At 36.5% G+C, this 25,070-nt stretch overlaps 8 protein-coding genes, 1 long non-coding RNA gene and 1 other non-coding gene across 15 annotated transcripts; 4 read left to right on the top strand and 6 right to left on the bottom strand.

The window, feature by feature from the left end:
- The first annotated feature begins 2,805 nt into the window (after positions 1 to 2,805).
- LOC106348906 (B-cell receptor-associated protein 31) lies at positions 2,806 to 4,564 on the top strand. The gene is made up of 2 exons (XM_013788738.3): positions 2,806 to 3,383; positions 4,089 to 4,564. The coding sequence occupies exons 1-2, from the start codon at positions 3,098 to 3,100 to the stop codon at positions 4,454 to 4,456; spliced, it is 654 nt and encodes a 217-aa protein (XP_013644192.2). The 5' UTR covers positions 2,806 to 3,097; the 3' UTR covers positions 4,457 to 4,564.
- Positions 4,565 to 4,766: 202 nt separating this feature from the next.
- On the bottom strand, positions 4,767 to 4,838 carry TRNAK-UUU. Its single transcript has one exon. It is a non-coding gene; the product is annotated as a tRNA-Lys (tRNA).
- A 161-nt stretch (positions 4,839 to 4,999) lies between these two features.
- LOC106352268 (ankyrin repeat and SAM domain-containing protein 6-like) lies at positions 5,000 to 6,988 on the bottom strand. Its single transcript, XM_013791929.3, has 7 exons — positions 6,832 to 6,988; positions 6,632 to 6,749; positions 6,136 to 6,203; positions 5,773 to 6,035; positions 5,480 to 5,554; positions 5,347 to 5,409; positions 5,000 to 5,243 (listed from the first exon to the last, which is right to left on the bottom strand). Exons 2-7 carry the CDS (start codon positions 6,730 to 6,732, stop codon positions 5,199 to 5,201), a joined length of 615 nt encoding a protein of 204 aa, XP_013647383.2. The 5' UTR covers positions 6,733 to 6,749; positions 6,832 to 6,988; the 3' UTR covers positions 5,000 to 5,198.
- Positions 6,989 to 7,577: 589 nt separating this feature from the next.
- LOC106352267 (UBX domain-containing protein 1-like) lies at positions 7,578 to 9,588 on the bottom strand. Its single transcript, XM_013791928.3, has 10 exons — positions 9,426 to 9,588; positions 9,218 to 9,313; positions 9,064 to 9,140; positions 8,919 to 8,992; positions 8,783 to 8,843; positions 8,645 to 8,712; positions 8,473 to 8,554; positions 8,322 to 8,405; positions 8,135 to 8,218; positions 7,578 to 8,046 (listed from the first exon to the last, which is right to left on the bottom strand). The coding sequence occupies exons 1-10, from the start codon at positions 9,439 to 9,441 to the stop codon at positions 7,726 to 7,728; spliced, it is 963 nt and encodes a 320-aa protein (XP_013647382.2). The 5' UTR covers positions 9,442 to 9,588; the 3' UTR covers positions 7,578 to 7,725.
- A 145-nt stretch (positions 9,589 to 9,733) lies between these two features.
- LOC106352266 (putative small ubiquitin-related modifier 6) lies at positions 9,734 to 10,360 on the bottom strand. The gene is made up of 3 exons (XM_013791927.3): positions 10,123 to 10,360; positions 9,891 to 10,046; positions 9,734 to 9,817 (listed from the first exon to the last, which is right to left on the bottom strand). Exons 1-3 carry the CDS (start codon positions 10,237 to 10,239, stop codon positions 9,734 to 9,736), a joined length of 357 nt encoding a protein of 118 aa, XP_013647381.2. The 5' UTR covers positions 10,240 to 10,360.
- A 3,074-nt stretch (positions 10,361 to 13,434) lies between these two features.
- Positions 13,435 to 16,459, top strand: LOC106348905 (protein XRI1-like). 5 transcript variants are annotated; one of them, XM_048735262.1, is made up of 10 exons: positions 13,435 to 13,679; positions 13,783 to 13,834; positions 14,358 to 14,413; positions 14,486 to 14,599; positions 14,689 to 14,828; positions 15,219 to 15,282; positions 15,356 to 15,464; positions 15,552 to 15,601; positions 15,684 to 15,767; positions 15,879 to 16,459. In XM_048735262.1, exons 2-10 carry the CDS (start codon positions 13,815 to 13,817, stop codon positions 16,151 to 16,153), a joined length of 912 nt encoding a protein of 303 aa, XP_048591219.1. In that variant the 5' UTR covers positions 13,435 to 13,679; positions 13,783 to 13,814; the 3' UTR covers positions 16,154 to 16,459. The 5 variants fall into 5 exon arrangements, with proteins under 5 accessions (XP_048591219.1, XP_048591218.1, XP_048591216.1 ...); XM_048735261.1 differs by having other exon boundaries at positions 14,355 to 14,413; positions 15,555 to 15,601; XM_048735259.1 differs by having other exon boundaries at positions 14,355 to 14,413.
- Positions 16,460 to 17,082: 623 nt separating this feature from the next.
- On the top strand, positions 17,083 to 18,977 carry LOC106348904 (pentatricopeptide repeat-containing protein At5g48730, chloroplastic). 2 transcript variants are annotated; one of them, XM_013788734.3, is made up of 3 exons: positions 17,083 to 17,526; positions 17,902 to 18,014; positions 18,106 to 18,977. In XM_013788734.3, the coding sequence occupies exons 1-3, from the start codon at positions 17,122 to 17,124 to the stop codon at positions 18,818 to 18,820; spliced, it is 1,233 nt and encodes a 410-aa protein (XP_013644188.2). In that variant the 5' UTR covers positions 17,083 to 17,121; the 3' UTR covers positions 18,821 to 18,977. The 2 variants fall into 2 exon arrangements, with proteins under 2 accessions (XP_013644188.2, XP_013644187.2); XM_013788733.3 differs by having other exon boundaries at positions 17,084 to 17,526; positions 17,608 to 18,014.
- LOC106348903 (probable LRR receptor-like serine/threonine-protein kinase At5g48740) lies at positions 18,893 to 22,964 on the bottom strand. Its single transcript, XM_013788732.3, has 16 exons — positions 22,845 to 22,964; positions 22,216 to 22,753; positions 21,684 to 22,135; positions 21,497 to 21,614; positions 21,360 to 21,428; positions 21,222 to 21,290; positions 21,066 to 21,134; positions 20,922 to 20,993; positions 20,782 to 20,850; positions 20,479 to 20,708; positions 20,189 to 20,394; positions 19,947 to 20,073; positions 19,779 to 19,847; positions 19,508 to 19,697; positions 19,290 to 19,422; positions 18,893 to 19,218 (listed from the first exon to the last, which is right to left on the bottom strand). The coding sequence occupies exons 1-16, from the start codon at positions 22,942 to 22,944 to the stop codon at positions 18,997 to 18,999; spliced, it is 2,733 nt and encodes a 910-aa protein (XP_013644186.2). The 5' UTR covers positions 22,945 to 22,964; the 3' UTR covers positions 18,893 to 18,996.
- On the top strand, positions 21,354 to 21,954 carry LOC111198722. The gene is made up of 3 exons (XR_002652879.2): positions 21,354 to 21,573; positions 21,662 to 21,772; positions 21,849 to 21,954. It is a non-coding gene; the product is annotated as an uncharacterized LOC111198722 (long non-coding RNA).
- Positions 22,965 to 23,668: 704 nt separating the features above from the next.
- LOC106348902 (60S ribosomal protein L13a-4) lies at positions 23,669 to 24,999 on the bottom strand. The gene is made up of 4 exons (XM_013788730.3): positions 24,651 to 24,999; positions 24,294 to 24,410; positions 24,116 to 24,203; positions 23,669 to 23,993 (listed from the first exon to the last, which is right to left on the bottom strand). The coding sequence occupies exons 1-4, from the start codon at positions 24,920 to 24,922 to the stop codon at positions 23,850 to 23,852; spliced, it is 621 nt and encodes a 206-aa protein (XP_013644184.1). The 5' UTR covers positions 24,923 to 24,999; the 3' UTR covers positions 23,669 to 23,849.
- Between the last annotated feature and the right edge of the window lie 71 nt (positions 25,000 to 25,070).

Below are 25,070 nucleotides of genomic sequence, written 5' to 3'. Positions count from 1 at the left end.
TATGGTTAAACTTCAATGGATCATAGACTTGGTGGATTTTCTCTTTGGAAATAAAAGGAATTAAATCTATGGATTTTGACTTGAAATAAAATGAATTGAAATAAAAGGAATTGAATATATGATAAAAATAGAATCTTGAAATATTATACTCGTTATAATGGTGGTATTGAATAAAAAATTCAACAGTTGAATCACTAAAGATTTGAATAACATACATATTAAAATACAGATTTATTGCAGAACATTAATTTTGAGGTAATTGGACTGCATTTGTTTTTCATTCACTGTTTTAAATGCATAACAAAATCAAATAGAAAAAATAATAACTGATTTGCATGCAGATTCATTTTAGGAATTAATTAAATTTTTTTTAACTCACTTAAGCCGCCCTATCGGATACACGTTTGACGGTATTCTTTGCGTCATGTTGTAGATCTCTTGTAAGTATTTTCTCTTTTAATTCGCATAATTCCGCTTTCTCCAGGAATTGAAACTCAGATCTCCTAGTGTATAAGCATTAGTGAATCATTGGTCAAACCAGTGGAACAAGGGGCTTCCACAAGAAATAATTTATTAATCTGCAAATAAAGAGGGAAATGTGCTAGGCAACATACGAGAGACCAATCATGTTTGTTTAATTTTTTTCTGCATTAATTCTTTATATAAATGTATTTAATCCATTTGATTTATTTCAAATTAAAGATAAACTCTTTTAAAATTATAGTCAAATAGTTTAATCAATTTTATTTTCAGTAATAATTCATTTTAGACAAATTTGTTTATAAAATGACTTAAAATTTATATTATTTATTTGTATATTGTATTCAACATAAACTTCCGTGAATATTATTAAGATATATAATTTACATATCACAATTTTTATACACAAATATGTTTAAAGAATTTTCTTTTCTACAACAAAGTACTATTTTGAATTGTAATATTTCAATGAATTATGAAACTTTTAATAGATTTGAAGTAAAGTCAATGATATTCGATGAAAGTTTATATTTTTTCTAACAAATATATTGTTACGCATTCATCCTTTTTTTTTATTTTCTATCTAACTTAAAATTTTATTCTTGTTTTAAGTATTATCTTAAAATATTTTAACCTTTTTAACACTCATTCTAGTCTTGGTAATTTTATTGAAACCCAAAAATCAAACCGGAACATAACTAAAAAACGAAACTTAAACTAGACCAAAATTTACAAAGACCGGAACGAATTCAATTTCTGTAAATCTGAAAAATAAAACCAAACTGAAATGAAACGGATACCTGAATATCCTAAATATAATAAAAGACTATTTATTTTAATTTTAAAAAGTTATAATATATAATTTATAAATAAAAATCTGTTCAACACATCTGAATTACTTGAATATCTTAAAATAAAAATATGAGTTAGGGTTTTAACTTAGATTTCCACGTTTTTTTTTGTTTTCATTTTTATTTTCAAACTCGAAGTAAATCTGAACCATTTTAAATTCGATTATGTTTCGGGTTTTATAAAAAAAACTTACATAAAGCGGACATTAATTATTCGAACCGATCAGTTCTAAAAATGTTTGGTTCCTAAACGAATCCTAAACATTCCAACCTGAATAACTGGACCCGACCCAAACCGTAAATCCGGAATACCCAACGCTAATTCAGTCAACAATGATGATTTGATAAATTAGTTGATATGCATTTGTTCTGCATGTTTACTTGATATGCATTGTATGTTGATATGCATATTATGAACTGTGTCATCCATTCGAAGAATACATTTTTTTTTTATCAACCATTCGAAGACCAAAATAAGTATGTTGAATAATGAAATTTCGTGAAGTGAATTATTTGGTGTTGAATAGATTCAAGAGGTTATTGTAAATGACTAATGCCACATGTCACTTTCTAAAACTATGTACAATGGTTTTAAGATTCAACATTTTTTCATCTTTTTCCCCATCATCTTCTTTTTCTTCCACTTCGTTATTCAACAAATATTCAACTTTACACACTATAATGACTTCGTTTGATGAAATTCAATATCTTATTTTACTAATCATTCCACATCATCAAATTTCATTTTTCAACAATATCCTTGTAATAATATATGATCTTAGATTTTGATATTTTTATATCTAATTTTATTATTTTATTGTTCTTTAGGTTTATTTAATTTGTATACAAAAAATATTAATTAGTAAAACAGAGGGTTGCACTTTACAAAGCAAAACTATTGTAATTAGTAAAAGTTGAATTTGTATTGAATCATTATATAAAAAATGATGGAAATTGTTAAAAGATGAAAAGTATGATGTTAAATTTTGTAACTCATATGTATAGTTCTAGAGAAATATGCACCAAATTATGGAGATTTTTAACCAAACTGAACTTGTTGAACCGAAAAGTTCGTTGTGCAATTAGTTTGTTGCACATTTTTTTGTTATACAAAAGAATATTATTTTAGAAATTTAATTTAATATAATTTATATTTATTTTAAGTTAATATTATTAAAATACATTAATATTATAGATATTTTTTTGAGCTGAATTTTCTAATTTTATTTCAAATACTAGTTCTTAAATATGTGTAATTAATAAAAATATGAATACATTTCATTTTTTTTTAATCGGTGTGAATATTGTTAAAGCTACATTTTATCCTCCAAGACAAAAAAAAATGAAAGAAAACAGATGCAACTTTACTACTTTGCTAAAGACTAATTCGTCATCTATCTAAAAGTAAAAGCAAGTGAAAAAGGCATGAGTAGTTTAGACATAAGAGTAGAGTTCACTCTTGTATCTTGAGTTTTTACATAATTACACCATTAATCATTCACACCATTGATCTTCTCTCTCTCTCTCTCTCTCTCTCTCTAGATTAGTGAACAGCTTTTCAACTTTTTAATGCTTTCTACTGAAGTCCTCTCCCTCTCAGATCCTTCTTAGCTCTTCAGTGTCTTCTTCCAAGCCTTTCTTCGATTACTTGAATCTTGACTTCATCCTCTCCATTTTATGATTCACTGTTGGACCCATCTTTCTTGAATTCTGGTATAAAGGAACATACCTTTTTTTTTAGGGAGAGTCAGTGAAATCAACCAGACATGATTCAGCTACTGTTTCTGGTTCTGTTCGTGGAAGGTGCGATTGCATTCTTGCTGCTGATTAAGATTGGCCCTTTGAGGGAGCTTGTGATTAAAAGCCTTGACCAGATGAAGATGGGGAAAGGTCCTGCCACTGTGAAAACCATAGCTGGAACCATGTCTGTTATCCTTTTGTCTAATCTCATGAGCATTGTCAAGATCCAGAACAAAGGTGCAAAGCTTGGGACAATGTCTCCTATGGATCAGGTCCTTTGGAGAACTCACTTGCTTGAAGCTTCTCTAATGGGTCAGTTTCTTTCTCTCTTCTTTCTTGATTGGCTTTTATGTGAAACTGTGATTGAAGCAGAACCATAGGGCTTTGCTAGTGTTGAAGCAGAATGAATGTTTCTGATGGTTGTTGCCTTGGTTTGTCCGTCACCAGTTGAGTTTTTTAGCTTCTAGATTTTAGTTTAGCTATTTTAGCTACGGTCACTGAACAAAAGGTGAAATCTTGGCTGGACTTCTAGCTGATCTCCTTGGACCATGGTTTAGTTCAGCTAGGAGTTCATGATCTAGGCTTTGTAGCTAGACTAGTGATTTGAATAACAAACACTAGAAGGCTTAGATAGAGTGAGTGGGGGAATTAAAAATGTTTGGCTTTTTTTTTGGTTGCGGGTGACACTTCTAAGTAGAGTTGATGTGGTGTGTAAGAGTTTGTATCTCAAATGAGTGGATGGTCGGTGGTATAGAAAGCAATGTTACTGTGTTATCATACCACACGTCTGAAGAGCTTTCTAATTGTATCTGATGCTCCATACTATTGCTTACGTTCATCATTATTTGAGAAGCTGCCTTGGTAATTAGAGTTGATGCACTTTCTTATCAATACTTATTTTGTTTGTTTGAAATCTTCTTTTTTTTTGAGTTTAAAGAACTCTTTTGTTCTGAAACGTGATAGAGCTTTGCAAAATGCACATAATGAAGCTCAGCAAAACGTTAATGATCTTTGCAGGAGTCGTACTTTTCCTCGGCTTCATAATTGACAGGATGCACCACTACCTCAGAAAGCTAATCAACCTAAGAGGCAACGTCGGGTCATCTAAAGAAGAACTTGAACAGCTTCAGAAAGAGAGAAACGAATTTAAGGAGAAAGAGGACAAGGCATCCAAGGAAATCAAGCAGCTGCAAGAAAAACTGTCATCTGTTTCAGAGAGACTTAAGAAAGCAGAGACCGAGTCTAAAGAGAAAGCGAAGAAGCTGGAAACCGCTGAAACTCATGTCACGGCTCTCCAGAAACAGTCTGCAGAGCTGCTTCTCGAGTATGATAGATTGCTAGAAGACAACCAAAAGCTCCAAAGCCAGATTCTGGGAAAAACGTAAAGCTGATGTTAGATTGTTGAGTTTGTCATTTAACAAGTGTTTTTTTTTAAATGTTGTTGACAATGGTGCATTAATGATTGAGAAGAGAAAGGATTGCAGTTGCATGAAGTGTTGCATCATTTTTGTTTTTTTAAGTATAAGAATGTTGGTTGTCTTCTAAAACCTGTGTTTGGCCGACAGTCATATCAAAATCCATGTTGAGTTTAATAAACAAACTGCAAAGGCAGATCATGATTAAAACTGAAGGAAATGAAACATGGGACAAGAGACAATTAATTGATGGAGCTTTTGAAAAAAAAAGAGAAGCATGCGCCGTCTGTGGGGATCGAACCCACGGCCACGGGATTAAAAGTCACGCGCTCTACCACTGAGCTAAGACGGCTTGGTGTTCAATTTAGTTACTGAAACTAAACAAACGCATAAGTACAACTAGCCTTCAACTCTGTATCAAGCTTCAGTCACTTCTCCAACATGATTTATTTACCAACGAGAACAAGTTTGTTTCTAACCCTTCGTTTCTACAGGGTTCATCAAAAGAAACAAGATCCAAAGCGCAAAACGCATTTTTCTCATTCCAGCATTCCTTTTTCAGTAGTTAAGAGTTCATTTCTGAGTTACAACTCTTTTAATCTCAAAAGTCTACCTACTTTCGTCTCTTGAGATTACATATGAGAAACCAAAACGGGACAATGAAAAAGAGAGGTTCAGGATCTTTCAGAGCTTGAAGCAAGAAGCAAATCTATCAACGTTTAGATCCCAAAGCAAGAAGTATCTTCTTCCTGGGTCCCTGCAAACAAACGTCAAACAGAGATCTTTAAAAATAAGCATGATGATGGGTGTGGTATGCATGGTGAAAATAAGTCATGTGGCAGCTTATTATGGACTTTTACCATTGGTATGAGCAGAGCTTTGAGGTCATCATCTGTCATATGCATCAGAGCATCCATATCAACCTGGAAAAGACATAAAACAGTAAGAAGAGAACAGGCAGGAATTAATCTAACAGTAAATACATTCACATACTTCTTCCACTTGAAACGAGGTTGAATACTTCTCGAGACCCAATGATTCCAAGAAGCTATCAACCGACGTACCAGCCTGAGCAAAAAAAGATAAACAAACAAGTAAACAAGTTTAGTCAACAACTGCCATAACTTATACTCCTCATAGTTCATAAAATCGTAAGACCATAACTGCTAGGACCCAATTCTATTATACAACAACCCAATTACGAAGAGATTTAATAGATGAATGCTATATGGCATACAGAACTGATAAGAGAACTATGGTTTGCAGAAAATGAGGAATCATCTTGCCTGCTGTGGTTTCTTCTTGACAGCTTTGTTTAAAGCTGCTCTGGTCTCAGACTTGGTTTCACCTGAACCGTTCTTTACAGCTGGTCTAGTAGCTTCCCTAGTAGATTTTTGTAGGTCAGTGCTCCTTGGTTGTGGATTCTTTGTCCCAGATAGCTTCTCACGCAGATCCCGCTCGCCCAAACGAGCTCCTCCTAGTCGACTCTGCAAACCATGATGTTTCTTCTGGAGCTTCAAGCGGAGATCTCTAGGGTCAACCTTGCGTTCTTGGTCAGTCAAATAGCACAAAGTCAACAACCAAAAGAGAGAGATACTTTGTAAACTAAAACAAGGAAGGAAAAGCCACAAAGCTAAAAAGATATATACTTGAAACTCGAGGCTTGGTGTCGTCATCGAAAAGATCATGCTCCCACTTATCGTCATCCTCCCGTCCTCTGAAAACAATCAGGTTAATACGTTCATCAGACTTTCTTTTCCCAATCTTATGCTAGTGAAAAGGTAAAGAACACAATGAATGATTGTGCAGTTATACGATTTAGATTACACAATGAGAAAAAAAAGATATAACAGTTGTACATCAAAACGTATCCAAAACAAAGTGTGAATAGAGAGCTAAACATCTCCTTCATGAAACTAACTATCCATGTAGAAACTAACTGCGTGAATTGAACAAAGCAGAGAATCAGCTACTCTTCCTATACGAATCATAAGGAGTTCATAGAGCTACGAGAGAATCAGCTTTGACTAATTAAGTAAAACCTAAACACTAAGTTACTCGAAGGATCCTTCCTTGGGGAAAAGCAAGTTTAAATTACGATAGAGAGAAAAAAAAAACGAAGTGTTGAGAGAGAGAGAGAAGAACCTCTTCCTGGTGACTTGTCTCCCGTCGCCGGAGCCGCCATTGAGACGGTTCTTCACCGTATTCTTGCTTACAGTCTCAGCCACCACTCGATCAGAATACATCTCGAATATGTCAAAACCTAAAAGAAAAAAAAAATCACAGTGCGTAAGAGGGAGAAAGAGCAGAGCTCCAGGTTTACTAACAGTCTCCAAGTTACGTACCTCTCAGAGAGAACGGCCTCGAACGAAAACGATAATCACAGAGAGAGGTGACGCCGTCGCCTCGAACGAAAACGATATTTTCCAATTCCGATTTCGATTCCACAGTTAAGCGGCAGCTCAAAGATAGTATCCGTCAGTATCATCAAATGTAGCCGGATGGAATGGGCCGGGTGGGTCGGGTCGGATAGGTCAAGGATATGGTATTATTATTATTGGGCTTTAGCCTTTCGTACAAACTTTTACTAAGAGGCCTGCATTTATGGTTGGTTAAGATTACCATACCATCAATTTGGTATGTAACAAACCGGAAAACATTCTCTTATTAATTGTTTCATATTGCAACTACGCAATCCCCTATATATTAATAGAGAAACATTTAAAAAGTTATAACTTCTAGTTTCATTGTAACCAAATAGTCGGCCTGAGATTTTTCGGTCTATACATTAGGTTCTTATGCGATAAATGATTTTTTGACTTAAAATATTTTTAAAAATGAGATCAGGTCATAAGTAGACAAATTATGTAATTAACAAAAAAAGTTAAAAAATTTTAAGAGCCAAAAATATTAATTCGATCAAGAATATAAATTTTATTTTTCCATACCATATTTCTTTAATAATTTTTTTTATATAAATTTACCATTCGCGCAATAAAATTGCTAGATGTTTCAATTAATCTTTGATTTGCCGCTTAGGAAGACGATGATTAGACGCTGTCTAAGATTTTTAGAATATTGCAACTCCGTATAACCATTTTCTAACGTCGCTTTGTTTAGCTTACAGTATTATCTGTTAATAAAACATTTTAGAGCGGGAAGAGGACGATAGTTCAGTTATTAATCTGTTAACGGTACATAAACAATTCAGGCAGACAAAGTTCATTGTTCACATGTCTTCACTCTTTAGCTGCTTCTTTGGAGAGAAGACCAAAGAAAGGATTAGTAACCGCAGACTGCAACTGAAACGCAGCGTCTCTAAGCCGCGACAAGTCTCCCTCGTGGTTCGACAGAGACAAAAACTCTGAGCCTTCCTCTCTCGTGAATCCACAAAGCTCCATGAACTCCATACCTTCTTTGAACCTCCCAACTCTCTCCTGAAACAACCGGTTCGTGACACGGATCCTCCTGTATTTCTCTTCATCTGGATTCTTCGCTGCGTTCCTCACAATCATCAGAAGCGTTTCAAATGCCCTCCTCATCGTTCTTGGATCTTCTTCCTGTAACAACAACAAGATTCCACTTCACTGTCTGAATCTTGTTTCCAAATTTATCTTCTTAAAAAAATAGATAAAACGTTGTTCTTACTTTGTGGTTTCTTCTTAGTGATCTTAAGCATTCTCTCATCTCCTCTGCTTTCGAGACTGGGCTTGGGGACGGCATTAGTATCCTCTGGTAGTTATTAGTGTTGGAGGAAACATTATCACATTCTTCATAGAGTTTAGAGGTAACAACTAAGTGACTAACAAACAATGGAGGATGAAACTATATGTACCTTAGTGTCAAGTGGAGCAACTAGAGTTGACGTTGAAGTAGATTCAGCTTCTGTTGGCAATCCATGCCTGCTCTTTCTCTCAGCCTAAACACATAATAGAGATCATCAGCTTTCCATTTACAGTGTAAAAAAAAAAAGATGAAAGATTCACCTTGTCTGCATTCACTTTTAGCATAACTTTCTCCCTTGCTTTTTTCTCTTCATCTTTCTCAGCTTTCCTCAAAGCTATGTTCCTGTTTTATTTAAAGTACTAAACACTGTTACATTTAATCCAAAGGAAGAGAATGTGAGAAACAAACACACGCTCTCTCTGTCTCACATACCGTTTCCTTTCGTTTTCTTCAGCGATTCTCTTTGCCTCCATCATCTCTTTTCCAGCTCGTATCCTTTCCTGCAAGAAAGGTATTAACTATTAGTATTCTTCGTGTACACGCTATGTACTGCCACCAATTCCTTTGTACCTTTTCTCTTTCTCTTTCACGTTTAGTTTCTTCTTCTTCTCTTAGCTTACGAGCTCGTTCCCTGAGGAATACATAAAACAAGTCATGTTCCCATGTGGAGGATGAAACTTACGAAAAACACGCATATGTGACTAACTTTAGTTCATTTGCTCTAGCCTGAGATGTATCATCATGCGGACTTGGAGACTCAATCTCAATGTTGAACTCCACCTGCAAAAGACCACCCCCTCGATCAAAGATTCTATGGAAGGAGTGAAAAAGAAATGAAGATGAAGACATACCACAGGCGCTTTGTCAAACTGTGAATCGTTCTCATGGTCTACGATCCAGTTCACAGCTTCTTCGAGGCTAGAGTTGCCTGGAGATGAAGAGAATCAAAATATAAGTGATCCATGACATGAATCTAGGATATTTTTGAAGTGGTTTTATACACACCAGAATGATGCAGAGCCCAAGCTGCTCTGGCCATTGAGAATCCCATATCTTCAAGCTCCTTAAGCAACCCACGGTTAACCTCAACTACATCACTTTCTGCTCAACCAAAACACATCAAGAATCACTTCTATTTATGCACATATGGAAAAAAAGAAATTATATATGATCTGGTTTGACATTGACACAGACAAGAACTAACAAATCTTACCTGTTTCTGCCGGCATATTCTTGGATCTCTGTATTTGGTGTGAGAAGCCGATGCAAGAATAGTACAATGGTGTTTGATATAGGATGTTGCATTATTGATGATAACAATTAGATTCTTTAATTGTTTTCGGTATACAGAAAAACATCTTTCTTTTGTTACTTTCGTTTCCTCAAAGTTTCCAGCTTTTGATTCGATTCAAATCGTGTTACATAAGCAACCGAACTTATTCCTTTATTACATGCATAACAAGCTGTTTATTCATATTGAAATATATGTGACTGATACATCACCAACATAGACTCAACAACTCAAAATATTATAGAAGATGGACCGTAACCGCCTCCCTCATGATGCAGCATTGCGTCGATTTTAGCTCCATCCTTGAGCTCCAGCTAACAGAAACAAGTGAAACAAAAATCATTTTCATGGACGACTTTATTCTATTATAAAAATCTTTATACATACCTCATCAGGTGTATGAGACTCTCGAATCCTCGTGCCATCCTTCAATATGAAAACAAACGTTGTCCACTTCACTCCTCTCGTCTCACCGTACCGTTTCATAACTTTACGCATCTCGACGTTCCTTCTCATCCTAAAAACTCTTATTTCCTCCTCGTCCTATCTCCATAGATATAATTATATAGTCATTGTTTAAAGAAGATGATGTAAAGATTCAGTTACCACCAACTCTTACCTGACCCTTGAATCTCAGAGTTACATGAGTTGACGCCGACTCAACTTTGGCCTTTTTCTCTTCTTCCATCACAATCATGCTAGTGCTACCACTTTCTCCATTTTGCTTTGTCGACATTACTTTAATCGAATTGATCAGATCACTGAGCTCTCAAATACTGATTACAGAGATTGGATGAGATGTGTATTTATAAAGCAAACTACTGAATGAAGATGAAAATACGAAGACAGCTTTTAAATGTAAGGGGGGGGAGAGCTCATTAGTCAAAGTTTTTTTTATGGAGAAATTAATGGTATTTTTTATGAATTTTATAACAAACACAAATATACTTGACCATACAACATCCCATTTTTCCTTTGTTTCAAAAATTATGTTTTAAAATTTTGATTACCAATGCATTATTTTTTGTAATTAACTATTTTCCATAACTTTGACCCAAAAAAAATATTTCCTATAACTTTGACAAAAAACTATTTTCCATAACTTTGACAAAAAAAACTATTTCCCACAACTTTTAACCAACATAATTTTAATAAATACAATTATGTTTTTTAAGTTTATAGTTTACCATTAAATAATGCATTAAAATATAAAATTTTGAAACAATTTTTTTAACACAATTTATTTTCTTCTAAAATGAGGATTTTTTTTTTTACAAAATGGAGGGAGTGTACGATTGGTTCTAATACCCATTGCTAGGAAGAAGACCCAAAACAACACCTTAAAAGCCATTGACTAACTATAACTTGCAAGTCTGAACAATTAATCCTAGTCTTGCAGGGTACAGAATCTCTAGATGATGTCATTCTATGCGACTCTTCAAAGTACATATCTAGTTCTACTTGTCTACGGAAAAAAAATGCCATGCTGCAGCAATTCCTACAACTAATACAATTGGGGAGATAAATATAGAAGACAAGACCAATGAACCAGCTTCTGGTCTCCCTCTGATCTAGGCTGAGATTCTTGATAACAACTGCTTAAGCGCACCTGCTTTCTTCTTTCCTGCTGAAGAAAGATAAAAATCAGAATCAAAGGTGAACTTGTTACGATAATTTAGCCTCAAATGGTCTCAAAGCTGTCCTGTAAGGATCGGACAAACCACCTTAAATTTTCAGGGATTTTTCACTTTCATCTACACGTATATGGAAGAGACAAAGCAATTCTTTGAAATACAGAGAACAAACACGGCTTGTGAGCAAGATCACGTTGTAAGGCATGCTAGAATCAGGGGTTGTGAAAGGCACTAACGATTTTTCCTTTGTTTAAAAAATATGTTTTAAAATTTTGATTATCAATGCATTATTTTTTGTAATTAACTTTTTCCCATAACTTTGACCACAAAAACTATTTCCTATAACTTTGACAAGAAAACTATTTTCCATAAATTTGATCCAAAAAGATTTATTTCCCATAACTTTGAAAAAAAAATTCCTGTAACTTTTAATCAACAAAATTTTAATAAATGCAATTATGCTTTTTGAAGTTTACTATTTTCAATAAACAAAATTATGTTTTTTTTTTAATTTATAGTTTACCATTAAATAATGTATTAAAAATAGAAAATTTTGAAACAATTTTTTTGACACAGTTTAGTTTCTTCCATAATTCAAGGTAAGAAAAACAAAAACAAAACATGTCCACAAAAAAACAGGAAACATGTTACTTCCACTAAAGAAAATGAAATTTTCTTCACCGTACTACTTTCCAACCTCAACTAAACAATAGTTTAAAATGTTACTTCATCCGTTTCATATTAGTTGTCTTTTTAGAGTTAAAATTTTGTTTCGTTTTGAGTGTCGTATTATGTTTTCAATGCAAAATTTATTAACAATATTCTCCATTTTATTTTTCTATTGGTTGAAATATAGTTAGGTGTATAAGTAATGATGATTTATTTTGAAAATATGCAAAATTAAATATTTTCTTGATATGTGTACATAAACCTAAAATGACAACTAAAGAGAAACTGATAGAGTATTTACCAACTGAAAAATAACTTTGCGGAAGAGATGGTGATGGACCGATGGTGGCCATTGGCGTTTGACAGGAAAGAAGCTCGACTCTTGAAAAGGAAATGCGCTAACACTTTTGGATTAGGCAAAGACTTCAACAACAGTTCCTCGTTGAATTCTTCGACATCTTTTGGCTAAACCAAAAAAGCTTGTAAGAGTAACAAAGCAGCACATAGATTGATAGTTTGGCCATAGACGGATGGATCAACGGATGATATAATGAGTCTAGTACCGATCAATTAGCTCCGACGCAGACTTGATCCTGTGAGGCCTAATAGCTGCATGGGTAGCCATATAAAAAGACTGATGCTTTGTTATTCTGGAACTCAGTTCTGTGACCAAACAAAGTTTATGTTTGGTTATTTTGTCGAACAACTTATGTGGGTCTGTAAAAACGAGAACTCTACGGTAACTCGCTTGAGGTAAGTGTTATCACCGGCCTCCGGCTAAGGAGTTATATTCTTTTCTTTATCGTTGTAGTACACTGAACATTATAAGTTTAAAAATGATTTTTTCTTCTTTTAAACATTATAATTTTCTACCATTTTTTGTTTATTTTATTTTATTTTCTGCTAAAACGATGATTTTTAAATTTTTTAGTCTTAATGCTTTTTTTGTTAACATATTAATCAAATACACAAATGAATCAATTGAAAATTTTGACATTTGTGAACATAAAATCCATTGAAACATGGAAAATTTTGAAATAAATGGCAATCCAAATCTGAAGAGTATTAACTTTTGACAAAAGAAACTTTGAATCAAAAGTAAAATGTGACAGTACACAATTGAATAATGAGAGATGGCAATTTATACATCTACCACTTAAAATATACTAGATATATAATATAGTATACAACATATTAATATAAAAACAGAAAAATTAAATTATTTTATAATATAATTCTATTAATTATTATAATTTATAATTAATAAATTTTATATTCTTTATTTATTATAATATTATAATTTTTAGACGGTTTAAAAGATAATTGTAACGGTTTTAGAGGATTTAACGACTAAACGACAATTTACACAGCTTCACCATTGACTAATAACATAAAAATCTAATTTTTAATAAAAAAAATATATCTAAATATCTTCATTTTCTCTACATTTTATGCATCAAAAGTTAGTTCAATTAAACGCTGCAGTTGAGAGAGGGGGTTAAAAAACCAATAAAGGAGTAACAAGAAGAATGATAAAAAAATCTAAAAAGCGAATATTGAAATATCCAAAAGAATAAAGAAAGAGAAGGAAAGTGATTTATTGTCATAAATAAATGGCGAACAATTAAGGAGAAAATCGCGAGAAAAGAGGATTGAAACTAGAGAGCGTGCTTTCGCACTGGTCTTCTCTTTTTTTTTTTCTACACATACCCAAAGAAAAAAGACCATCATCTCTCCTCTCTCTCTCACTCCTCATATAAATATTGACCAGTGTCCTTGCTCTAGAGAGAGAGAGAGAAACTCGCCGCTTTTACTTTTTGTTGGTCTCTGAAGGTAGCAGTAAGCACTAAGCACATATCTCGAGCGCAGAAAGGTTAGTCAAAACTGCTCTATTCAACCTATGTACGCTCTCCCTCTTCTATACGAGGCGCGTGCATGTTACAGTGTTGTTGATCTTTTACTCTTTCATTTTCCAGGCAACGGCTAGTTACTCGGTGTGGGAAGATCGATGGATTACGGAGAAGATCGGTAGATTCTCTTTACCTTTTCCTGCTTTATTCGTTTCTCCTCTGCTCTTGTGATTTGATTTGTGTTAGTGTGTGTTTGCTTTGTCATGATTGATTTGATTAGTTTCATTTCGCCTTCTTCGATCCTGTGATTTTACTGTAATCGCTTAGATTTGGTCGTGGTTCCTCGGTCAATGCTGGGTTTTCTGATTAATTGATTTGAGGATGAAATAAATGTGATTTAAGATTCGGTTGGGTTTCTTAATGAAATGATTGATTGGTCATTTAATGTTTTTCATCAAATCCTCTTTTTTTTTACTCTTGTGATTGGTTTTTCAATCGTTAACACTGCACACAATGTGCTACTCTATTTGTATAGTTTGAATTGTTTGGTTAGTACCCGTAGATTTGTTTGATCATTGGGAAAACTTACAGAATATGCTTAAGGCTCTCCAGTCTTCACGAAGCTTCCAAGTTGAGTAGATGGTTAACGTGTTAGTGTACCGTTGGTTTGATCATTGTGATTGTCTAATTTTTTGTAGTAGCGCCTCATGGGATTGGCAAGTTGAGAACTATGATCACCAGCCACAGTCTCATTTCTGTAAGTTATTACATTATTTAACTCTGACAATACTTTGTGATAAGCATGGCTAAAATTTTCACCAAACTCCAGCTGATGTAACTATGACGGAAGTCACATTGAACCAAGAAGATCACTCATACATGTTTGATGATCACTCCACCCCTGTCAAGGCCTGTGGCGAGTTGGGTTATCATGTCACAACAGGTTTGTGCTTCTTCTTTTTTCAACTTATCATTTCGATCCCAGATGTCTATGTCATGATGGTTTCTAATATAATGAATTGTGGGATTCAGATGAAACGACCAAGAAGCTGGAAGTGCAAAGTGAGACACGCTCTGCTGTTAAGAGGCGTCGGATGTTACTATTCGATGAGCAGCCTATGGAAACGTCCCTTTTCAGCAGTGAGAGCTTCTCTTCGATCTTAAAATCAAGCGTGAGTATAAAAAACCAATACCTCGTCTTTAGCTATGCATCCTCAGACTCATTGCCATATATTCTCGATAACAAACCCCCATTGGTCTTTTGTTTGGATACAGACTAATATCAGAGATCAGTTGGAAACCATAGATCACCGAACCAATCTTAATTTATGTTATTGTTTCATATGTTTGCAAAGGAGGAATCTGTTTTGTTTTGTGGTCCCTTTTCTTCTACTTGTATAATAAATTCTAGCTTCGTGGTATCTGACTGCCTAATTTAATTATTAGGTACCTACCATGGCAAGTTATGTTATCTAAGCAACATCTGATAGCTTATGACGTTTGCGTTAGATTTTGCTACTATCTTTGATGCTCTGATTGATGTTTCTTCTTTGAATGTTCAGGCTAGAGAGGAAACATTTGATGAGCTTTTGCCTGAGGGATCTCAGCTTATAGAAGGGTTTTCAGGTTGAGCTCTCGTAAATTATTCCAACTCAATCTGGCCAATGCGTTTTCCATTCAAAACATCTCCTTTTTTCAGCGGACGCATCTGCCTCAAGCTTGGACTTAGAGGGCCTTGATTTGTATGCTGAAGAGTGGTACGCTGATTGCTTAAATGATACCGAGACTCCAATCCTACCTGATGACTTGTATGTTTCGATCATTCATTATTGCTTATTTTCGGTTCAGTATCCTATTTGCTTGATTAACTGATAACTAATGTTGTTTTCTCTCAGAAGCTTTGGAGAAAGCTTTGGTTCTCCTGATGTCCAAGTAGATATATCAGGTGAGGTTTCTTTGTCTTGGACTCTTTCTTTTGCTTGCTCTAGTCCTGGCTTTTCTTGATACAAACCCTATGTTTGGCGCAGAGTATCTAAATGAGCCACCAGAACCAGAAGCCAGGGAAGTTAGGCGACCTATGACTCGATCTTCCCCAAATGTTATCTTCAAAGGTAAAACAAACTATTGAGTCACAAATGGATTCTCATAGTCCACACACTGATATTAGCTACAAAATGAGAAAACAAAAACATCATTATAATGTTTAAGTTGTGGGGAAATAGCAGGTAGGAAATCATTTGCAAGGCCGGTTCCAAGGCTACCATCATCGATCATCTATCCATTTGCATTCATCAAACCATGTGGGGTTCACGGCGACATGACTCTCAAGGACATCAACCAGAAAATCAGAACACCAGCAGCAAAACCAAAGGAAGACAAACTAGAGCCACCAGTGATCCAAACATCAGCATTCTCTGGGAAACCTGTTGTTGGGAAGACTAAGATCCGCACAGAAGGAGGAAAAGGAAGCATCACGATTATGAGGACAAGAGGCTAATTTATAAGTTAAGTAGAAAGTATTTAAGGTTTTTCATTCGCTGCTGAAACTCTATAAACCTTTTTGCCTTATTCTCAGAGGCCTTAAATCTTTTATTTACCGGATATAGTTCCAGTGAAGGGGGCTTTAGGTAAGTACAGCGGCTAATACTCTTGTCATGAATCATGTTCTTGTTTCGTTTTGGTATCTGTGGTAAGAAAGTGAAACCAAGGAGCTGTAAGCCAATGTGGTAGGATGTTTTTTGTTTGTATAAAGTTCTTAATGTAGCTGAAAACTGAAATGCCAAAACTCTCTGAGTTTATGTCTCTCAAGTATCTAAGTGGATAGCTATAATAAATCTTGTGTCCTTTTAATCTTTGTGCGATAAAACGATACAATTTATTTGTTTTGGAGCTTTCGGATTGAATTCTTCTTAATCCTAAGTTTAGTAGTAAAGAAACCAAGTCCTTACTAAGCTCTGCATTTACCTAACAACGAACCTAAGTTTTATGCGCCTATAACATAATTAGATTTTTACTAATAATTTTCTTTTTGTACCGTTATCTGAAATTTAACACATGTATATACTATTACATTAAGTTTTTAGTTAGAAAAAGGAAACTCGTAGTAGTAAGTAATCGATCCACTCTGGTCATTTATTCTCTGTCATGTGAGACCCTCTTTTGACACAAGTCACGTGAAAACATATCGATGTTCTGAAATCAATCAAACCATCAATAAATATCCACACGTCGTATTTGATATCATGTCGATCTCATGGAACAGAGGTTGTCTATGATCCATTTTTATTGGAACACTTCTATAGTTCTATGATCCTTTCGTTTGAGTGTAATTGAGATTTGAAAATCCTACAAGTCTGTAGGCCCTTTTGTTTATTTGGGCCTGGCCCAATAACATTCTGAAAAGCCATCCATTTTCCTTTTTTTTCAAAGTTCGTCTGATCCTTGAAAATTCTGGTGATAGTCCAAATGGTTTCGCTCTCCACCTCCACGAGCCACGCTCACCCACTCCCGTCGGCGTACAACCGCCGTCCGGCGGAGAGAGATGTTACAGTGCGATGTGTATCATTTTCCCCGCGCGAGCCTAAACATACGAGTAACGGCCCCTCCCTGGCGCTCAGAGAGACTAGGCAGAGAAAATGGGTGAAGAGCACGGAGGAGGCGAAGGAGAGATACTCGAAGGAGATTCAAGATGAAATGAACTCCAAAATCGCGTCTAGGAAAGCCATATCGATAATACTTCGAAGAGAAGCCACAAAGGCGATAATCGAGAAGAAGAAAGGACCAACCAACTCCAAGAAGCTTCTCCCAAGGACGGTGCTCGAGGCTCTTCACGAGCGAATCACAGCTCTCCGATGGGAATCTGCTCTTCAGGTTTGTAAACTTCGTCTGCTCTCTCAGACTTATACTTTGTTAATTTTTTTTTTAATTTTGGGATTTGATTCTCTGTGTAAGGTGTTTGAGCTACTGCGTGAACAGCTATGGTACAAACCTAACGTTGGCATCTACGTCAAGCTCATCGTCATGCTTGGCAAATGCAAGCAGCCTGAAAAGGCTCATCAGCTCTTTCAAGAAATGATCGGTGAAGGCTGTGTGGTGAATCATGAAGTGTATACTGCTTTACTATCTGCTTATAGCAGGAGTGGACGCTTTGATGATGCGTTTACTCTTTTAGAACTTATGAAAAGCAGTCATAACTGTCAGCCCGATGTGCATACTTACTCCATTCTCATTAAGTCGTTTCTTCAGGTTTTTGCGTTTGATGAGGTTCAGGCTCTGCTCTCTGATATGGGAAGACAGGGTATTAGGCCTAACACAATCACTTATAATACCCTCATTGATGCCTATGGGAAAGCAAAAATGTAATTAGCATCCTTTACTGTCCTTGTTGAGTTATTATGGTTTAGTTCAAAGCATGTATAAGCTGAGATAGTTGTTTTCTTTTTTTGGAAGGTTTGTGGAGATGGAATCAACACTTATCCAAATGCTTGGAGAGGATGACTGTAAGCCTGACTCTTGGACCATGAACTCAACCCTTAGAGCCTTTGGTGGAAACGGACAGATAGAAATGATGGAGAATTGTTACGAGAAGTTTCAGAGGTCTGGGATCGAACCCAACATCAGAACATTCAACATCCTCCTTGATTCCTATGGGAAAACAGGAAACTACAAGAAGATGAGCGCCGTGATGGAGTTCATGCAGAAGTATCACTATTCATGGACCATAGTCACCTACAATGTGGTCATTGACGCGTTCGGGAGGGCAGGAGACTTGAAACAAATGGAATATTTGTTTAGGCTGATGCAGTCAGAGAGGATAAAGCCAAGCTGTGTTACGCTGTGTTCTCTTGTGCGTGCATATGGAAGAGCTGGTAAAGCGGATAAAATTGGAGGAGTCTTGCGTTTCATCGAGAACTCAGACGTAAGGCTAGACCTTGTGTTCTTTAACTGTCTGGTAGATGCCTATGGTAGGATGGAGAAGTTTGCGGAGATGAAAGGTGTTCTCGAACTAATGGAGAAGAAGGGATTTAAACCTGATAAGATTACATACAGGACAATGGTTAAGGCTTACAGAATCAGTGGCATGACTAGCCATGTGAAGGAACTTGATGGTGTGGTCGAGTCCGTTGGTGAAGCTCAAGTTGTGTTGAAGAAGCCAGACTTTTAGCCGAGGAATAGAGCTTAAATTTTCTGATATATTTATATATCTAGTAGCCAAGGAATGTAGTTAGTATGAGAGTATTGTAAATACATTTCATTTCGCTTACAAAACTTTGTAACACAAAAAGGAAAAGCAAAAAAGTGATACAAGTATAGTTCTTTCCTTTTGTTTGTGATATATGTTTATATGTCTGTATGTCCTGAAGCAGCTAGATATGAGAGTTGAAGGCTGTACGCTTCTTTCAGCTGAGTCAAGACTTCTGCAATAGATGGTCTGCTAGATGCATCTCTCCCCACACATTTTATAGCAACAGAAGCAGCTTTTTTCATGCTCTCTGGATCAAACGTTCCCTTCAAGACATCATCCACAATCTCAAACGCTCCTGCTTGTAAGTTTGGCCTTGCCTGCATATAAGTAGCTCTATATTTTATGACTCTGGGAGATAATAAAAGGAAGACAGTCATGTGATTCTTACCCATAAGACTAAGTTAAAAGAATCTGGTGATCCTGAGTGACTTAAGGGTTCTCTTCCACAGATGAGCTCTAACAGAACTACACCAAAGCTATAGACATCACTTTTCTCTGTCAGCTGCAGGGTAGAGTAATATCTGGAATGAAAAGTGTGATTAATGATTAGTTAATGAAGCTGTTAAACCATCACGAATGCTGAGAGATGGATACAGTAGAGTTTACTCAGGGTCAAGGTAGCCTGCGGTGCCTTTAACAACAGTAGTAATATGAGATGCATCTGCTTTTGTAAACTGTTTTGATAGGCCGAAGTCAGAAACTTTTGCGTTCATATCCTTGTCCAGAAGTATGTTGCTGCACTTTACATCCCGGTGTATAATTCTTGGCTCACTTCCATTGTGCAGGTAGTCCAGCCCTTCATGAACAAGACAAAATGTTACCATCTGCCAGAATTAAATGTGTGTTTAGTACCACGTGACAGATGTTGAAGATGTACCTTTTGCAGCATCAACTGCAACCTTTAGTCTTGAAACCCAGTTCAATGAAAGTCTTTTACGACTTGGACCTGCAGAAGCAAGATAGCACAGAAAGCTATAGCTTTGAGAGGAAGATGGCTTTGAAAAAGGATGATGAGCATTAGCTAGATACTTGGGGAGTTGTATACCGTAAAGGTGATCTGCTAATGATCCACCAGGCAGATACTCATAAACTAGTATTTGCCGTTTTGGTTCGTAGCAGAAGCCCTCGAAGGAAACTAGATTTTGGTGGCGTATCTGTGACAAAAGATGCACCTACAAGTAGACAGTACAAAGGGAGACATTAGACCGCAGCACTCGGATCACTAAAGATGAATGCGTTCTTGGCCGTGGGTTCGAATGCATGATAGGAAAGGTTTGAGCGCTTAACCTCGTTGATGAAAGAATCAGCTCCAAGTTGAGTTTTATCAAACCTCACTTTGACCGCAACTTGTTTTCCATCAGGTAGTTTTCCATGGAATACAGATCCAAAACTTCCACGGCCAATCACTTCCTTGAAGTTCCTTGTAGCTGTCTTGATCTCTTTGTGAGAAAATATTCTTGAAGTGTTCCAATTCTGCATCTTCAGTTGTTCTCCTGTTCCAGATTTTGATAAATATAAGAATCATAAAGGCTTTAACTATGTGGGGAGCAAAAAAGAAAGCATTTGTTCCCCCATACTGGTTATCACTCTCTCTTTGTTTCTCTGTCTCCTCGTGAAGACCGACATGAAAACAAAGATGAGGACGGTGGCAAACAAGGCGCCACCAGAAACTCCTAGCAAGATCGCTATACGGTTTTGCTTCTTGTGTTTCTTATTGGTAGGGATAGTGACTTGTGGTGTGTCGATAGTTGAAGATACATTGTTGCATGATGAAGAAGTGAACGAAAGGCATTGGTTCCCCGTTGTCCTGATAGAAAGCAAATCAGTAACACTAGAACTCAAGACTAGAATAGAATGGCGGTAAGACAGAAACTATGTACCTTACTTCCAGACCCGTTCTGTTAAGTGACTGTGGCAAGGGGCCTACTAAGTTATTGTTTTCCAGATTCCTGAGCAGAAGTAATAGAAAGAGTGAATCTAGTAAGTACAAGCTACTTCTTTGGTCTAAATGTTTACTTACAGGAGACGAAGTTTTTTCAGCTTTCCTAAAGTTTCAGGAACTGATCCTTGTAAGCTGTTGTTTTGCAGGTCCCTGCAAGGAATGGAGAATGACTTTAGAATTACCGAAAACAATTCCAGAAAATCTCAGTATAAGATTACTTACAGAACTTCAAGATTAATCAGATTTTCCAGTTCGGAGCCGAAAGATTTTATCTGATTGAAGCTCAGATTCCTGGATATATACCATCAGAAGCTTTTTTAATACTACAAGAAGACTAAAAAACATATATTTCTTCAATGTTATATGGTTGAGTATTACAGCTTCTGGAGATGCTGAAGGCTTCCTACATTCTGTATTGCTCCAGTAAGTGATGTATTATGCAAGTCGCTGCAGGATAACGCTCAGTGATAACACACATGCATACATGATGAGACGCTAGAAATGCTAGAAACTTACAGTGTTTTGAGGTCAAGCAAGTCTCCAAAAGTTGGACTAATAGACCTCAGGTTGATCTGTGAAAGAAACCTGGACAACCAGAAGAAGCAAAAATCTGAGCTGAGTTCCAGAAATGTGAAAAGCAAGGGTTGTCTTACAATGATGTAACACGGCTTCCTTCACACTCAATGTGGTTCCAAGGAAGAGGAGTGCATGGGTCGTCTTGCCATCCAAGGTCTTGCCCAGTAAACTGCTCTATGACTTTAAGTGCCGAAACTGCAAAGATAACTTAAAACGTGAATTTTTTTGGCTGCTCTATCTAGGTAGCAATCAAACAGAGGATACCTGTGGTAGAAGAAGCTTCTGGAGGGATTTGGAGGATTTCATACACCTCAAGAGCGTTCACCTGAGGATTGAACTTGATTTTTTCAAAGGTGATGTTTAGCTTACTGATTCTCTTTTGCGTAAAGTACAAAGCACTGGCTTCTGAACTGGTTACTGTATGCTCAGACTGTTTGACTTCGTTATTGATGGTCACACTAAAAGAAGGGGAGAGTGAGAGTATCCCAGCGAAGTAGAGGATAATGTAGTAGTCCCCTAGTGTATCTAGAGAAAGTGTATATGAAAGCCTGTCATTGCGAGCTAGAATTCTTGCAGTCTGAAGAACGGTATCCGGCGGATTCTCAGGTATGTTGAAGGAAGACAATCTTGTGAGTCTGTTGAAGTTCCAAGAGGTGTGAAACGGTGTAAAACTTTGGTCTGGATCCCATATTCGATCAAATGGATCTGAAGGGTACCTGCCATTCAACAGATATCACTTAGTAAGTTCAACAAAACACAAGAAAGATCAGATTTAAAGAGCCTGAGAACTCATTACCGGATAGTCCCATTTGTGTATCCGCTATTGATCCGGTAACTTCTCCTGAGGATAGCATTTGGTGAACTCTCCAGGCTGTTTCTGTAAGCACCTAAAGGAAGTGGCCGTACTTCTAGAGAGGAGATAACCGGAATGCCTCTTCCTTTAACCGCAAGCAAGCAAAGCGAAAGAGAATCCTTGTTGACCGGCCAAACCAACTCTTCAATCCAAGGATCTTTGATTCTGAGATCAACAGTACTAGTGATGCTCCTTACCAAAGAGACACGAAATGCTGGAGGCTGACTCTGGCTATCATAGTTTCTATAAACGAATGTGGCTCGAATCAGAACCGAAGACAGGTCCTTCCTCACAGGTAGCTTATAACACTGGCGGCTTTGAGAGTCCGGGAAGAATCTGATGGGAACAGTAGAAGTTGAAGATCCCTCGATGTAAGTAACGGCAGTAGTGTTACCTGTTTCGATATAATCGTTGTCTGAGACCCAGGAGATGTTGTAAGCAGCGGTGTAACTTGAGCCGCCACAAGACAAGCTCAAGAAACCTGTTCCATTACAAAGATTGAATAAAACAGTTGAAGGCAAAAGAACAAAAGTAACGGTAAGGACTTGAGACATGGTCAAGAATCTCCATACCATCTGGATTGGAGAAGGCAAACATCCAGAAGCCACTGAGCAAAACCAAATCTATCCAGAAGATCATCTTCGAATTTTCTGAGTGAAATCTGGAGAACATATATTAAAATTGTTCTATTGTGTTATTAGGATTATCCTAAGAACTCATTCTTTATATATATCAATGGATTTGTATGTGTGAAGGTGTTATCAATGATGATGATTCGTAGGTACTTTACTCAGTGGTCATAATGCACTCACTAGTAGTATATGTATCAACTAATAATCTACATTAACAATTTAAGTACAGTGAGTGTTTATTTAACCTTCCTTACATATCACATAAAATAGAAGTATCATATATGAGTAGAAATTCAAAAGAAAAAGAAAATATAACTTGGTTGCTCAGTTCTTAAGAATGATTATGAGACTGATGCTTGAGAGAGAATCTTAAAAAAAGCAATGATATTACGTTTTGCTTGGCTTCAACACTAATCCTCACATTGCATTCTCCTCTAAGCTTTCTTTTAAAGTGAAAAACCTTTCTCGACAAATTATTCCCATAGTAACGTCTCCCTAGTTTTGAATTTTACTTTTAATCAAGGCCTGAGAAACATAAAATCCTTATCTCTAATCGATTTTTATCGGGCTTTATTGACTATGCAAATAGTGGAGTGTGAACAATCTTCAATGACCTTTCCGGGTTGCAAGTTAGCTACACTTTACAAAGTACACAGAAGTCTTATTCTTTTCCTTTTAAAGTTGGAACGTCATTTTTTTTTCTTGAAACTAAAATCATTTTACATTGTTGGTTAATTTGCTTCAGTAACGTGATCATGCCAAAGTAAAAGGATAAATAAATTGTGATTGAAGCTAAAAAGAGAGTACAAAGACATATGACATAAATAAGTTTGTAACTGAAGAAAGAAAACATTTGGGCAAAATCCGATGCAACACCTAAGTGAATGTGAAAAAAGTATTATAGGACGGCTCAAAACATGCAAAGACAAACTACAACTGATCATCTCAGTACTTGACTGGTGCAAGAATTTCGAGCTGTGCTCCAAGCTTCTCTTCAGCCACCTTCTCAGCCTTGGCTCTAAGTTTGTTAAGCTGCTTCTTACGCTCGTACACAACTTGAGATCTCTCCTTCCTCTTCGTCTCCAGCTCCTGTTCATTCGACAATAGTATCACATCAGTCATCAGAAGCCATTAACAACCCACAAAACCTCATAAGCTAATGATATTTCATCTATGTAAATAAAACCAACGGTGCAGAGCAAAATGCATACCTTGATGGTGTCGTAGTGGTTCCACCCGACTTCAGAGGAGAGACGGCCCAACAGACAGTATTTGTGACCAGCTTGAAGCCTCAATACCCTGAAGGTGAAAAAAAAAGAATAATTATTACACAAAAGTAGAAAGTTTGTGAAACTAGAAAAAAAGGAGAAGAGTGTAAAAGGGACAAACTTGAGAGCATCGGGGATAACCATCCTCTTGACCTTGTCATAAGGTGGAGGCACACCTTCAAACACCTTCATGCGTGCAAGTGCAGCAGCTCCACGCTTTGTTTTGTGTGGAATCATACTGCAAAATCAAACCACACACAAACTTTTCGCTCAGCAAACATCATGCATTGAATACAACCATACATAACTTGACACCTCAGCATTATAAAACACAAACTAAATACACAGACATATCTAAATAAGAACACGAGCGCTAAACACACAAAATGTAATAGCTACCGTGTTACACAAGCAACCTAAAAACTGAAACTTTAAGAAACTTAAACGATATAAAGGAGAGATCTTTCGATCTACTAACCCGCGAACAGTACGCCAGAAGATCTTAGAGGGAGCACGGAAGTGAATGGGTCCGTGCGACGGCTTGGTGTTCATACGTTTGCGGAGAAACCTCATGTACTTCATTTTCTGGCGAACGAGTCCACCTGAGAGGCAAATCTCCTCGCATCTAACGATGACAACCTTCTGCCCATTGAGCAGCTCCTTGGCCACGATCGACGCCAAACGCCCCAGCATGTGGTGGCGCGCGTCGACGACCACGCGCTTCGAGCATATACCTGATCCCGACACCATTTTTTGCTTCACCTTCTGTGTGTGTGTGTGTGTGTGTTAGCGGCTGAAGAGACTCCCTCACGAAATTATATTCGAGTAGTCTAGGGTTTAAGGGTTATTTTCGTCTATTTTATGTATTTTAATGGGCCGAATAATTTATGTGCTTTGG

The sequence above is a fragment of the Brassica napus genome, chromosome A6 (assembly GCF_020379485.1).
Source record: "Brassica napus cultivar Da-Ae chromosome A6, Da-Ae, whole genome shotgun sequence".
NCBI classification, from domain to species: Eukaryota; Viridiplantae; Streptophyta; class Magnoliopsida; order Brassicales; family Brassicaceae; genus Brassica; species Brassica napus.
The sequence above is the reverse complement of the archived record's forward strand: the minus strand, read 5'-3'. Positions and strand labels throughout refer to the sequence as shown.